We start from the raw sequence: 14,964 nt of genomic DNA, 5'->3' as shown, positions 1-14,964 counted from the left end.
GAACTGGAGGTGATTTTAGGTTGTAAGGCATGCAATGTCGTCCTCATATTCAGTTATATTTGATACTATGGTAATTGTCTATGTATGTAACTGACAATCAATGCAGTTTTATATGCAATATATAAGCAAGAAGAGTCTGGACTCTGGGGTGGCCAATCTATTGTTCTGAGAACACCAGCAGCTTCTTTGTCTTGCTTGCAAATTGTCTTCTGTTTTTGTCTACTTCCTTTTCTCAGTAAGAGCTTCTTGACAGCTACATCTCTTTTCAAAGCTGTTGCCTTCTCACAGTGGAAGGATGGACACAAACACTTGTGGAAATAAGTTGTACTTGATGCTTGTTTTGACTGGAGATGAAATGATACATTGTGGTATCTGACTTTTGCACTGTATTGTATATTTTAATTTTCTCGTTATTTGGCTCACAAAATATTGTGCTGTTATATATGTATTTGTGGATTTTGTGCTTGTGTGGACACAACATGACCGTTCCAGTTTACAGTTTGAGTAGTTCTAACATGCCATTGCTTATTAGCTACATTTGCCTTGTAGCTCCAGTGCAAAACCACAGACACAAACTTCAGACATTAGATTATACTATTTGGCCAAAAATAAGTGGACAGCCACTCCAGCGGCCTGCACAGAGTCTTAATGTCAACCCCACTGAACATATTTGGGATGAATTGGTGCGTAGATTGCGACCCCTGACTTTGGAATGGGATGTCTAACAAGCTCATAAAGGTGTGATGGTTAGGTGTCCACATATTTTTGGCCATATAGTGTATCTGTCAGCAAAAACATCCAGACTTAAACTCTTTTAACTCCTTGAAATCTCATATTTATTGCACACTAAAACGTATTAAATTATTTAGTAACTGAAGGGACTTCGATGCAAAAAATATATATATATACATAAGTGTGTAAAACTACTTTGGGCCTTCTGGCCATTTTAGGAGTTAAGTAATCTCAAACAGACCTGCTTATGTGGTTTCAGGCACTTGTTATCTATAAAGCTGGAAACAAAGTATAAGTCGCTTTATAGATGACAGTATGTCTTTATAGATAGCAATGTAGCTACATTAGCCTCAGAGTTACAGTGCAACACTTAAGAAGCAAACTTCAACACCAGATATATCTTGGCTGATTGACTATATTAGAGGTAAATGTAGAAAACTGAGTAAACATTTAGTTTTCACTGAACTATTGTGTTAAAGGTAGCTGTGATCAGCCTTCAGCAGCTTGATATTAATGGGGCGAATGAACTATTAAAGATTAGTCGTGAGTCAGATTCATGCTGGTAGAGCTATTTGTCTCATCTGTGCTTTCCAGCTCTCACTGAGAATTTATTTCAGCACATTAAGCTTCAGCTTCAGCCCGAGTCCCTTCGTACGATGGTCTGTATCCACTTTCACATGTTGTCAGTTTAGGATATGTCTGTGAAATTGATTTTTGCTTAAGAAGTGGATAAAGAAACAGACAAATAGACCTGTTTACCTTGAGCGGATTTGTTTGCCTGCAGTTAACTCTTTAAATGGTTGGAAGCTGCCAGTGAGTCCAGGATTCTATTCTTCATTTTTATTTATTTATTTATTTATTTATTTATTTATTTATTTATTTTTTAGTGGTGCATGACTCAGTGATTTGGCACTGCTTTTCATAGAGCTGCTCAGTGATAAGCCTTGGGATGCAATAAGCCTGGGAATGCAAGGAATTAACAGTTTGAAATGGTTTTGTTTTTCTAGTCCAATGCCCACTCCAAATGTGTAATGTTCTAGATTCAAGAACAAATAATAATGTTAAAAACAGAGGAAATTCTAATGATGCGGAAATGATTCAGTTTGCTGGACGAATGAATAAAAATCTAGTCATTTATTGGTGTTAACTTCACGCAAAAGCTTCAAACCACATGCCATGATAAGCTAATCCAAATTTTACATATAATATATTCTCCTTGCTAACGAAACATATTGTTAGTAAATGGCTAACGACACTTTATTTTTTCTGTTGCCATAAAGTTTCTTTGCAGCTTGAGATGCACTTGAGTTTTAGCCTAAAACTTGCGTGGTGGTGGTGTGTTAGTGTGTGTTGCGCTGGTCTGAGTGGATCAGACACAGCAGTGCTGCTGGAGTTTTTAAACACCTCAGTGTCACTGCTGGACTGAAAATAGTCCACCAACCAAAAATATCCAGCCAACAGCGTCCTGTGGGCAGCATCCTTTGACAGACTAGAGGATGACCAACACAAACTGTGCAGCAGATGAGCTGTCATCTCTGACTTTACATCTACAAGGTGGACCAACAGGTAGGAGTGTGCGATACAGTGGACAGTGAGTGGACACAGTGTTTAAAAACTTCAGCAGCACTGCTGTGTCTGATCCACTCAGACTAGCACAACACACACTAACACTCCACCACCATGTCAGTGTCACTGCAGTGCTGAGAATGATCCACCACCCGAACAATACCTGCTCTGTGGTGGTCCTGTGGGGGTCCTGACTATTGAAGAACAGATGGACTACAGTCTGTAGTTGTAGAACTACAACATACTCTTATATGATCAGTGAAGCTGATAAAAAGGACAATGTGCTGCGAGTGTATGTTTATTGATCACAGGGTCAATTCATAGAAATAAATATATACATAGTTGCCATGTGGGCGAAGCTTCGTATCTCGACTGCTGCCCTTTAGCTTGTGTCAAATTTGCTTGATGAATGGACCAATAGAAATGGCCCAAAGTTGCTTTGATTCAATAGCTTCTCCATTAACTTCCATTAGATGTTAAGGACGTTTTTTGCCTTCTTTTGTAAAATGTCTTTTTGGAGATCTCTGTCTAATATAGCTATTAACTGTTGGAAAGAGGGCATAAAAGCTAACTTGCTGTAACTTCTACTGGCTTAGTTTGGCTGTTGGCTGCATTAAAACACAATTTAAAAGTGGTATTACTTCCTTTTGGATATTTCTGCCATCATTACAAAAATAGTGCCTTTTTGATAGAAGGAGTCATGAAAATGTAGGCAGTCATTGATGACAGTAAGTCAAATAAACCAATTAGGGGCTTTTATTTGCATTAATTGTTTCAGAGGGAAGTCAGCAGGGTTTGTCTTAAACTGACATAGCGCAACTCCGTCCTCTGTTTAAGAGTAGCAGTTCACGGTGGTCTTTTTCCCAAACGCAAAACATCAGGGAACATATGCCACAGAACACTTTTATCCAACGCCTCAGCTTCCTGTATTGCACTGGAGGCAAATAAAAAGCAACCACTTTCTGAAACATGCATCTGAAATAAATACATATTACTCAAAGTTGACAGGAACAAAATTGTGGGTGTAACACTAATGTAAAATAGCATTTTATATATATATATTATATATATATATATATATATACTTTACAGCCTCTCTGGCATTTGACTGGCATGTTTTCTTTCTTTCGTGTGCAGGTGATAGAGATTCTCAGTGCTACGGACAGAGACATGCCTCATGTAGGACACAGATTCTTCTTCAAATCTCCACGAGACATCAGGAACAGGAACTTCACCATCAGGGACTATGGAAGCAAGTATTACTTTTTGCTAATATGCCATTAAAAATGGAATCTACATGTCATTTGTTATGCTCAGCCCTGTGTTGTGCCTCACTGTGTGTTCGGTCTGAAACATGCAAAACAAACTTCGGACTGAACAAACTTTGGACTGACAAGTTTGTACAGCAAAAGTTGTTTTTCCTCAGGGACATGGGGAAAAATAGCTTTCAGATAAATAGATCCTTTGGAATGCTGCCCTGATCCCTTTGCTTTCTTACAGCCAGGAACAGTACAACATTCAATCATATCCCCATCTACGTTAGTTTTATATATATATATATATATATATATATATATATATATATATATATATATATATATATATATATACCGATCAGGCATAACATTATCACTGCCTCCTTGTTTCTAAGCTCATTGTCCATTTTGTCCAATATAGGTGCACTTTGTAGTTTACAATTACAGACTGTAGTCCATCTGTTTCTCTGCATACTTTGTTAGCTCCCTTTTACTGTGCTTCAGTGGTCAGGACCCCCATGGACCCCCATGGACCCTCACAGAGCAGGTACTGCTGCAGTAACACTGATGTGGTGGTGGTGTGTTAGTGTGTGTTGCGCTGGTCTGAGTGGATCAGACACAGCAGTGCTGCTGGAGTTTTTAAAACACCTCAGTGTCACTGCTGGACTGAGAATAGTCCACCAACCAAAAATATCCAGCCAACAGTGTCCTGTGACCACTGATGAAGGACTAGAGGATGGTCAACACAAACTGTGCAGCAGCAGATGAGCTATCGTCTCTGAATATATATATATATATATATATATATATATATATATATATATATATATATATTCTTTTTTTTTTGACATTTCATTCAAAATATTAGCAGAAAGAGTCAGAAAAGGCTAAATCCTATCATGAACTCAAATGAAGTACCAACAGAAATAAAATCGAGTCTACAAAATTGGTGCCACTTTGCACTTTGCAATTTTCAAAATTTCATCTTTTTGTTTTTATTCACAATATGAAAGATATGTCAATCCTCTAAAAACATATTTTCCCACCTCAGGCCTGAAATCCCTACTAATATTATCCTTGTGTTACATGAAATAAATCTTGGTTTCTATTTGTTAAATAGCCTTTCTTGAAAACGATCATTAGAATGTATGTAATATTATCTTTTTTTTTTGTTTGTTTGTTTTTTTTCAGATTCTCAATCTTGAAATATGAATTTGACATGTCAATGGCTTCAGTTTTTGTACAAAAATACTAATTCACTTTGAAATTTCAAAAAAAGTTACATTTATTTGATTAGTTCACAAATCAAGAATGTTATTTAACATTATTTTATGGTACATTTCACTCCCTTTCCATCATTTTTAACAAAATGATCCTGCGATGGGGGTGACTGATGTGATGGGTGGTTTACTGTGACAGAGTGTTATGGAATCTCTCTATATGATCTATTGGTTTAAGTCTTCATCTACGATTAGAAACTCCTGATAATTCTGGATATAAATGGAGGCACAACTTAATGATACAAGATCCAAAATATATATATCAAAATTAGGCTTTATTAATACAAAAGCATGCTAGAAAAAAAAAAAATAATGCAAATATATGTGTCTTGTACTAAATTAAATAGATACTCAACATTCAAAATGTGAATAAAAAAGATGAAAATTTTTTGATGCAAATATGATGTTGGTCGGTATGGACATGTGAAGACAGCCAGGGACAAATGATCAAAAATAGTGAAGCTACTCTTTAAGAATAATATTTTCTCATATATCATGTTAACAAGAACACTTGAATTAACAGCTTTAAGCTTAAGAAACACACCTTGTCACATTTTTCAAACATTGCGGATACAAAAGGCCACCCCAGTTCCCTAACCTAAACCCCATTAGATCAGATTTGTGTTAATATTTTGAATGAAAGATCAAAAGGATAAGCAATAAAGAATGTTTTTACAGCCTGTTTTGCTCATGTTCACCATGGACGCCAATATTTGTGGAGGGCACTCTGTAAAAGCATTCTTTTATCATGGAACATTAGTGCTATGAAAGGCAGTCACGTCCCATGGTGTTGCGCCTGATCCGTCTGTACAGCTGCTCACAGCTTTCTTCGCAGTGGTGGCACCCTGAGCCCCAGAATTTCCCGCGTTTCAGAGTATCAGCTGCTCTGATGTAGAGCGACAGGGTGACTCAGGGTGGCACGGGGCAGGCAAACGCAAGGTGCACCAACGCCTCCCGCCCTGTCAGGAGAGATCGGCCGCCAGCCTGGGCGGAAATAACTCCAAACGACGGGGTCACTGACCTCACAGCCTAAGACTGGCATGTCTCCACACGTCGAGCTGGGCCTGAAAACCCCAGCTTCAAGACCCTAGCCCCCCGAGGCAGCCCAATGCGGCTTTTCCAAAGTACTTTAGGTGTCCTCCAGCTCCTCAGTGTTTTATGCTATGCTCAATGAACAGCCATTTATGCATATATCAGTTCATTAGTGACCACCTGGAACACTACAGTAAAAAAGTATAGAATATACTGTTTTCTTCAGTAGGTAACCCTTACGGCCTTGTATGATAATTCTTGGAACAATAGGTGTCACAATTTTTAGTTCGGTTTTATTCAGTAGAATCATCGTGATTGTTGTATTTAAACTTGACAAGTATTGCAGTAATACTAAAACAAAAGGGCTAAATTCTTTAAATTATGCATTGCTGTATTTCTCCATTGAACTAAAGTAGATAGAGCTGACTGAGCTCTTCCAATGATTAGCCCTTAAAGCTTTGACAGTGTAATCAACCAATCATGATTTATAATTGGTAGAACCAATTTTGGAATTAAAAAAAAATATATATACTCTAGACCTTCTGTAAGTCCAAGATACATCACAGACAAGTCTAACCAGGTGTCATTTAGTTGTTTTGAATGGAAAACAGCAGCAGTAGCGTTGCCAGGACTTCTTACTGAAAGAGTCACTGTAAAACTGCTGCATACAATATATAACATGTCTACTGTATGTATATATATAAATATATATATAAATATATATATATATATATATATATATATATATATATATATATATATATATATATACATGTAGAATGTATTTCACAAGCTTCAAATGTCCATGTTTAATCGCGAACAGCCAAAAAAAGTTCATCTGTGTCAGTATTAGATTAGCGCTAACATGCTATGGGAAAATAGAGGTGCTAACAGAAAGTAGCATTATTGTAGTTTTTTTTTTTTCTTCCCAGTTTTTCAGAGTTTTGACATTTATAGCTTAAAACTGAAGGCCTATCTCTAGTAGTCGTAGTTCACCCCCGCTATTTAGATTCATTTTTTGTCAGGTTATCCACCTTGAAATTTGAATATCAGTTTTGAAATCTGATAAATTCTAGAGATTAATTTTATTATAACTTCATTCTCAATGTTATACAACTTTCTCTGTCATTATAGAATCATTGACAGCTCCATTTATCCAGACTTAGATTAAAATTTATCGTTTTTCCCGCTTCTTTCTCATTATATACAAACCTGTGTCGAGGCATTAGAATCACTTTAAACATTTATTTGCAATCTTATTGTTTGCATATTATCAAAAAAATGCATTTCAAACTTTGAAACACTATATGTAACATATAATGACCTACTGACTGCCATGATAGCTTTAAACTATCCGAACATGTCTTTGATGGTGGATGGATGGGGTCCCAGACAGGGATTAAGCCTAGCTCTAGATTAAATTTTACTTGCAATTTCCATTCAGATTGCTACGTAAGCTAGAAATCTAGAAAACTGACCCACACTGTTTTGTTATAATGCGATATTTGTCACGTACTTGATAAAATAGATGAGTAGGAGGGGGGCTGAGGTATCACTAGCAACCTAAGGTATGAGATTAAAGGTTAACAGGATTTCCCAGCTGCTCCAGATGGCACTGAAGGCCTGAGAAACATTCGGAAATATCAGTAGACAGCCTAAAAAAAGCTGAACTCCTGCCAGAACTAACAACTATGACTCAACAGTTCACCAATCTGTGGCCTGTACTGAGGACAGTAGCCACTCGAGCAAGTATCTTCATGCTGAGATAAAACCGTCCCTGCTGTTGCCTGCAGGAATGTAAATTGGAGTTTTATTTAGAATCCCTATTCTGCATCATGGTCCTCCTAGCAGTGCTCTGTTTGAAGCTTGTAATTCCATTATCTAGAACCACCTTCACTGAATCAATGTTTCTGCCACGTTTTAAAATTAAGTCATTTATGAGTCGTGTGAGTGGCTCGAAAAGCCCTTAGTCTTTATAATTTCACCAGAGACCAAGGTGATGTTGATCCTGAGGAGACAATATTGCGTTGTTATGTGTCCCACCTGGCTGCACTGATGTGCAACTTTTAGGTGGGCCTTATTATAGGTTCGATATACTGTGTTGCATTCACTCTTGAGTCCATACTGTCCATAAAAGCTGTAAAAAAAAGCTCGTTTTTAATTTATCATGATTGTGATGTCACAACCATGTGCACATTGGTTGCCGATTCATCCTCCAGCAGTTCAGTTCTGCCCGTCTCTGTTGAAGTGAAGAGTTTTGTTACTGCAGTCGGTCTGTAGCAGAGGTTTTATAGTGGAAGTTGTGAGGATGATTAAATGTTGTGCTGTTCCTGGCTGTCAGGAAGCAAATGCATCAGTGCAAAACCAGTTCAAGCCACAGTGGTACCATATTTCAAGAAAAAAAATAAAAAAATTGTGGTTTTAGCCATGTTTGTCCACTATTAATTGTTCCTCTTCTTACATATTAAAGTACTGTCTGTAAAACCTTTTTAAGCACACACAGACTGCCAACAGGCCCCTAATATGATTTTATTTGCAGAAATGCATTGTTAGTTCTTATTTAGTTGTTTAGTTGTTTTTTGTTTGTTTGTTTGTTTGTTTGTTTGTTTAATGTGGTGCATTCAGTATTTTGCATGCCCCCAAATTTATGACACTTTCCGAATCTGTGGGCTGATATCAAAGACTTACTATGGCTTTGGATCACAAAAGTGGTGCCATTCAATTGTCTTTGATATAGTATGACCACCACTGACTGGAATTGTAATCCGAAATTTTCGAAAGTTGTGACCGAAGTATATTCTACAGCAACTGTTTTCTTGAGATCACAGGATCATTAACTTGTTATCTCAAGAACTACTCCATTATGTTAAGTTGACAAGATAATTAACTCATTATCTCAAGATATCAACTTGAACTATAACGGTTTTTGGTATAAAAACACAAACTATATAAATAAAAAAAAACTTTATTATTTACACTGATCAGGCATAACATTAGGTACTATTTGGGTGGTGGATCATTCTCACGTCAGTGTTACTGCAGTGCTGAGAATGATCCACCACCCAAATAGTACCTGCTCTGTGAGGGTCCATGGGGGTCCTGACCACTGAAGAACAGGGTAAAAGGGGGCTAACAAAGTATGCAGAGAAACAGATGGACTACAGTCTGTAACTGTAGAACTACAAAGTGCACCTATATAGTAAGTGGAGCTGATAAAATGGACAATGAGTGTAGAAACAAGGATTCATGGTCATAATGTTATACCTGATCGATGTATTCATTTTTTTTTCTTTATTAAACGAACAGCAGAAGATAGTCTTTCAGTCCTCATTAACTTTTAGTTATATTTACTGTGTAGTGGGTTTTGTTTCTTCCTTCATTCCTTTTTTTAGGCTTTGGAATTTTGTAGATTTTTTATTAGTTTTTAAAATTAATTTAATACATTTTTAATGACATTTTTTTATATTACATTTAAAAATATATATTTGAATGAGCTAAATTGCAAATTTTATTCATTTTTTAATTATTTGTTTGTTTATTTATTTATTTATTTTGACTTTTTTTCTTTCTTGCTTTTCTTTTCTTCTCTTTTCTTTTCTTTTCTGTGTCTTTTATTACATTTTATTATAAATTTTATTATAAATTATACCACTTTTAAACTTCATTATTATAAATAACTATGTGCTGAACTGCAGATAACACGGCGGGGGTCGTGACCAGGAAAGCAGGCTTCTGGCGGAGAGAGAAGAGCATGTACCTGGTTCCGGTGGTGGTGGAGGACAGTGGCTACCCCATCCAGAGCAGCACAGGAACGCTGAGTGTGCGTGTGTGTGCCTGTGATGATGGCGGATCCGTGCTGTCCTGCAGCGCGGAGGCCGTTTTTCTGGCCATGGGCCTCAGCACCGGAGCCCTGGTGGCCATTCTGCTCTGCATGCTCATTCTGCTGGGTAAGCAGCGCCAGCACATTAGCCTGATGTGGAACAGTGTGAAAATGTGACAGATTCAGAGTGACACACACTGCAATGCTCTCAACAGTGAGAGAGAGGGGGGGACGAGAAAGAGACAGTAGCGTGAGAGATAAAGAGAAAGAAGAGAGAAAGAAAGGGAGACAGAAAAGGGAAAAGCTGTTACGATGTGTGTCAAAATGTACTTGTTGTTATGAATATTAGTGATGCTTATCAACCTCCACATATGGCAAAGCACGTTCTGTTTTTAACCACTAGAGGGCAATGCTGTTAAAATAATGAGTTGAAGTGATAATGGCTATAAAACTGGAACAGAACACGGAAAAAAAATATAACGCCTTCTTAATTACAGTCACGGGTTTATTTAGCCAATTTTTCACGCTGCTTCCTCCTTTTAAAACCAGGGTATTTAGGTCTAATTTATTGGCCTTGCTAGAGCTATCTCTCCTTCTTCCCCCCTTCCCTCTCAATCCTTTCTCTCTTCTCTGTCCCTCTCTCTCTCTCTCTCTCTCTCTCTCTCTCTCTCTCTCTCTCTCTCCTCTCATTCCTCTCTCTTCCTTTTTTTCAGTATGTCTTCTCAATCTTCTCTCTCTGTCTCTCTCTCGCTGTCTCCACTCAACATTTTCTCTCTTTCTCTTTCTTTTCCTCTGTCCTTTCTCTCTCTCTATCTCTCTGTCTCTTTCTATTTCTTTTGGCTTCCCTCTGCATCATCTGCCTCTCTTTCTCTCTCTTACCCTCCTTCTCTGTTTCTCAGTCTCTCTGTCTTTCCTTTTCTATCTCCTCCTCAATCTTCTCTCTCTCTCTCTCTCTCTCTCTCTCTTTTCCTCTGTCTTGCTCCTTACTCACTCACTCCATCTTTCTGTCTTCCCTCTAAATCTTCTGCCTCTCTTTCTCTCCTTTTCTTTCTATTTTTTTCTCCCTGTGTCTCTCTTTCCCCTTCTATCTCTTTCTCAATCTTTACTTTTTTCTCTCGCTCTCTTTTTTCTGTCCTCCTCTTCTCTCTTTCTATCTCTTTCTCTCTCTCTCCCTTTTTTCTGTCTTCTCAATCTTTTCTCTTTTATTCTCACTCAATGTCTCTACTCAACATTTTCCTCTGTTTTTCTTTCCTCTCACTTGTCTGCCTCTCTCTTTCTCTCTCTCCCTCCCTCTCTCTTTTTTGTCTTCCCCTCTCAATCTCTCTCTAACTCTTTCTTTCTCTCTCTTGCTTCTTACTCACTCACTTTTTCTTTCCATATTCCCTCTTAATCTTCTGCCTTTCTCTTTCTCTCTCCATTTCCCTATTTTTTTCTTATTCTATCTCTTTTTTCTGTTCCCCCCTCTCTTTCTGTCTTTGTCTTCTTATTTTTTTCCCATTCTCTCTCTCTCTCTCTCTCTCTCTCTCTCTCTCTCTCTCTCTCTCTCTCTCTCTCGCTTTTCTGTCCTTCACCTCAATCTTCTCTCTCTTTCTCTCTGTCACTCTCTCTCTTCCTTCTCAATCTTTTCACTCACTCACTCACTCACTCACTCACTCAGGCACTCTCTTTGTGTCTTCCTTTTCAATTTTCCACCTCTCTCTCCTTTTCTGTCACATTCTCTTTCTCTGTATTTTCTTTCCCCCTCTTCCTTTCTCCTTCTATCCTTCCATCAGTCTCTAGTTCTGTTTTCCTCCCAATCTTTTCTCATATTATATCTTTTTTAGTCCTTTTCTTTTTTTGCATCTTTCTCTCTCTCTCTCTCTCTCTCTCTCTCTCTCTCTCTCTCTCTAACCACATTTCCATCCGGTGTGTTGCAGTGATGGTGGTGCTGTACGTGGCTCTGAAGCGGCACAAGAAGAAGGACGCACTGATGTCCTCCAAGGAGGACGTGCGAGACAACGTCATCCACTATGATGACGAGGGCGGAGGGGAGGAGGACACGAACGCCTTCGACATCGGCACTCTACGCAACCCCAAAGCCTTGCAGGAGACGCCGCCGAGGCGGGACGTCCAGCTCGAGGCCGAACTGGACCTGGACTCCGAAGACAACGAGGACATCCGGGCTTATATCCAGCAGCGGCTGCAGGAGAACCACACCAGCACCTCAGCACCGCCATACGACTCCTTGGCCACATACGCCTACGAAGGCGAAGGGTCAGTAGCCGAATCTTTGAGCTCCATCGAATCCTGGGTGCTGGATGCTGAAGAAGATTACAGGTCCATTCAGGACTGGGGGCCACGTTTTAAGACCCTGGCTGGAATCTTTAGCCAGCGGGAGTCGACCCAGGGTGCAGAAAAACGGCCGGAAAATAAAGGCAGCAATCCTCGGGCAGAGGGATCAGAAGAGCAGCCGGACTGATGCGATTTTGTTTATCACGCAAGCTCTGTGAAAACAGCTGGAACGTTATCGATTTGGGGCGTAACGCTCCAAACCAAGACTTGCTAGGGCAGAAGGGAAGTGGTGCATTTTTTTCTTTTCGTTTTTTTTTTCTACATGCCCCATTTCTGTTTCGAACTCATTTCAGTACTTTTTAGTTGAAAGTTGCACTGACAGACAAATCCTTCCAATTGCATTTTAAGTTCGGCTTTATGTTTGTACTTGTCAGAATCTGAGTATCGAAAAAATCCCTTTTTGGGGATTCGAAGACACCCCTTTGATATGAAAAAGTGCCTCAAAAACTGTTTCTCGTTTCTTCTCCCTCAGATACAGACACGCTCACTCCTAGACGCCGGGGAACTTCATACTGTAGCTGAAATTTCAGACGTTTCGTTGCAGGAAAAAAATAATGGACCAAATGGATGAACAAATAAATAAATAAAGTTCAAAGCCCTCCATCCCTCCCTGTAATTTTCCAGGCAGATTGCTGATGTCTTGTTAAGAAGTCGTCCGAAGGGAGCGTGAGAGCATTTCTCGCCTGCTGTTCTACCACGTGGGCCGTTTCTACAAACTTGTGTCAGTGGTGAACTGCGACAGAGCATTTTTTGGGTAATAAAGTTGTTTGAGATAAGACGTCCGTGACTTTGCGGTTTATTTTCCTGCCCCAGTGTCCAAAAACACATTTCTCTGTCTCAGTGTTGTGAATGAGGTTTGAGTTCAAATCCCTTTTGTATCACATTGCTGTGGACAAGCAGTGGCTCATAAGGCCCTGATATTAAAGGGCACCAATTTCTCAAAATTTTGGGACGGTTGTTGAATTCTAAAGAAGGTCTTTCAGAGTAGTTTGACATGAAATGGTTCATTGTTGAAGTGGTGGTGATGGGAACCAGAGGTCACGATATCTACAATGAGAATGCAAAAATTAAAAGCACAAACCTCCTTAGATGTTATAGTTTTCTTTTTGTACTATTTTGCTTCACAACATCTTGCATGTACCACAAATGGATTTATACATACCTAAAACTACTAAAAACAATATATCAAACATCATTCTGAATGTCTGTAACCACTTTGTGCTAAAACTTTCTTTGAAGTGGCTTTTAGAGGCACTGAACTCTTTAGACGTCTGGTTCCCATCATCATCTCAGTAAACAATTCTCAGTAAACAAGCAGGTATGTTTTCTTTAGAATGGAAATTTCGCTAGCACTTTATTTGGATGCTCAACTGTACATACATACATCATCTAAACCGCTTATCCTTCTGGGTCGCGGTGGGGTGCTGGAGCCTATCCCAGCTGTCATTGGGCGGAAGGCAGGATACACCCTGGACAGGTCGCCAGTCCATCGCAGGGGCAGACAGACAGACATACACAATCACACACACACCTAGGGGCAATTCAGCATGTCCAATCAGCCTGACTGCATGTTTTTGGACTGTGGGAGGAAACCCACGCAGACACGGGGAGAACAGGCAAACTCCACACAGAAATGACCCTGGTCACCCAGCCGGGAATCGAACCCAGGCCATTCTTGCTGTGAGGTGACAGCGCTACCCACTGCGCCGCCGTGCCGCCCGTGCTCAACTGTACATGCTTTGTTAATGCTCAGTCTGTCTTTAAGTAACATTAAATTAAGTTTCCATTAAATGCAACTGAACTTTAGATTCAGAGTTTATTAAATCTCTTCCTAACTCTAAACCTAAACCTAACCCTAACCTCACGGCAAAACCCACACTTACTCCTGACCCTACCTTTAACCATAAAGTTGTTGATATCTGTTGAATATCACCAGAAAGTTTGTTATTCATTGAAATATCTGTAGAGCATCTATAGAGGACCATCCAAATAAAGTGTGCCCGAAATGTCATATGAAACCTCTGTGAAAGACTTTGTTTGCATCTTAACAATTTAAAACATAATTCGCGAAATCTATTCTAGTATTCTGGCAAAATCCAGCATTTCATTTGCAAAGTTACACACTGAAGTAATGGATCAGATAGTCTAGACTGGGCAATATTAGGTCAGGGATATTAACACAAGTAAATACAACTCTTAAGTTTGCTACTGTTACATACAACTTAGCACAACTTGGCATTTTTGTTATCCTCAACTTTGGGGAATATATGTTTATTGTGCCCGTAGACCTTTATTTTACTATGCACACAGGGAAAGTGCTCTTAGGGAGTTCCTCCTTTTGAGTCTTGGTTTCTCTCTGTGGTTCTTCCTCAGGTGACACTTTGAGTGGCCCTTTTCAGATTAAATAAACACTCAGCAGACTCTCAGTAGCATATCAACAACATGTCAGTGATGTAGCAGCAGTGAATGCATTCAGTAGATTATCAAGAGCTTTTTAATAAACTGTGTAAATAGCATTGCTTTGTAATCTGAGTTCAGTTGCTTTTCACTTTATTTGAGGGGTCCAAATTGGTTTAATACAGACCATCTTAACAGCCTCAACAAGCTGTTACAGACACACTGCTGACACTATTCTGTACATGGAGCTGGACTGGATTAGGTTTTGGGTTGAGGTTAAGGTTAGAGTTAGGATTAGGGATGGGGGGGGGGTTAGGATTAGGTTTGGGGTTGAGGTTAAAGTTAGGTTTAGGATTAGGGCCAGGGTGAGGGTTAGGATTAGGTTTTGGGTTGAGGTAACCTTAGGGCTAGGATTAGGACCAGTATTAGAATTACGTTTTGTGTTGAGGTTAAGGTTAGGCTTAGGTTTTGGGGTTAACATTAATTCTACTTTATATAACAAATCAACAATACATCTACTTCATGTAAATAGTGTAAAGAACAGTACATC

The 14,964-nt window shown here is 39.1% G+C and overlaps 1 protein-coding gene across 2 annotated transcripts in view; it reads left to right on the top strand.

The window, feature by feature from the left end:
- cdh12a (cadherin 12, type 2a (N-cadherin 2)) overlaps window positions 1-12,253 on the top strand; it is an 87,401-nt gene extending 75,148 nt beyond the window's left edge. For both annotated transcript variants that reach the window (XM_036556712.1, XM_036556713.1), the window contains 3 exons: window positions 3,436-3,550; window positions 9,562-9,813; window positions 11,603-12,253. In XM_036556712.1, coding sequence (XP_036412605.1) covers window positions 3,436-3,550; window positions 9,562-9,813; window positions 11,603-12,144 — 909 coding nt within the window. In that variant the 3' untranslated portion in view covers window positions 12,145-12,253. The remainder of the gene's footprint in view (window positions 1-3,435; window positions 3,551-9,561; window positions 9,814-11,602) is intronic.
- The last annotated feature ends 2,711 nt before the right edge of the window (window positions 12,254-14,964 follow it).

The sequence above is a fragment of the Colossoma macropomum genome, unplaced genomic scaffold (genome assembly GCF_904425465.1).
Source record: "Colossoma macropomum unplaced genomic scaffold, Colossoma_macropomum, whole genome shotgun sequence".
Lineage (NCBI taxonomy): Eukaryota > Metazoa > Chordata > Actinopteri > Characiformes > Serrasalmidae > Colossoma > Colossoma macropomum.
The sequence above is the reverse complement of the archived record's forward strand: the minus strand, read 5'-3'. Positions and strand labels throughout refer to the sequence as shown.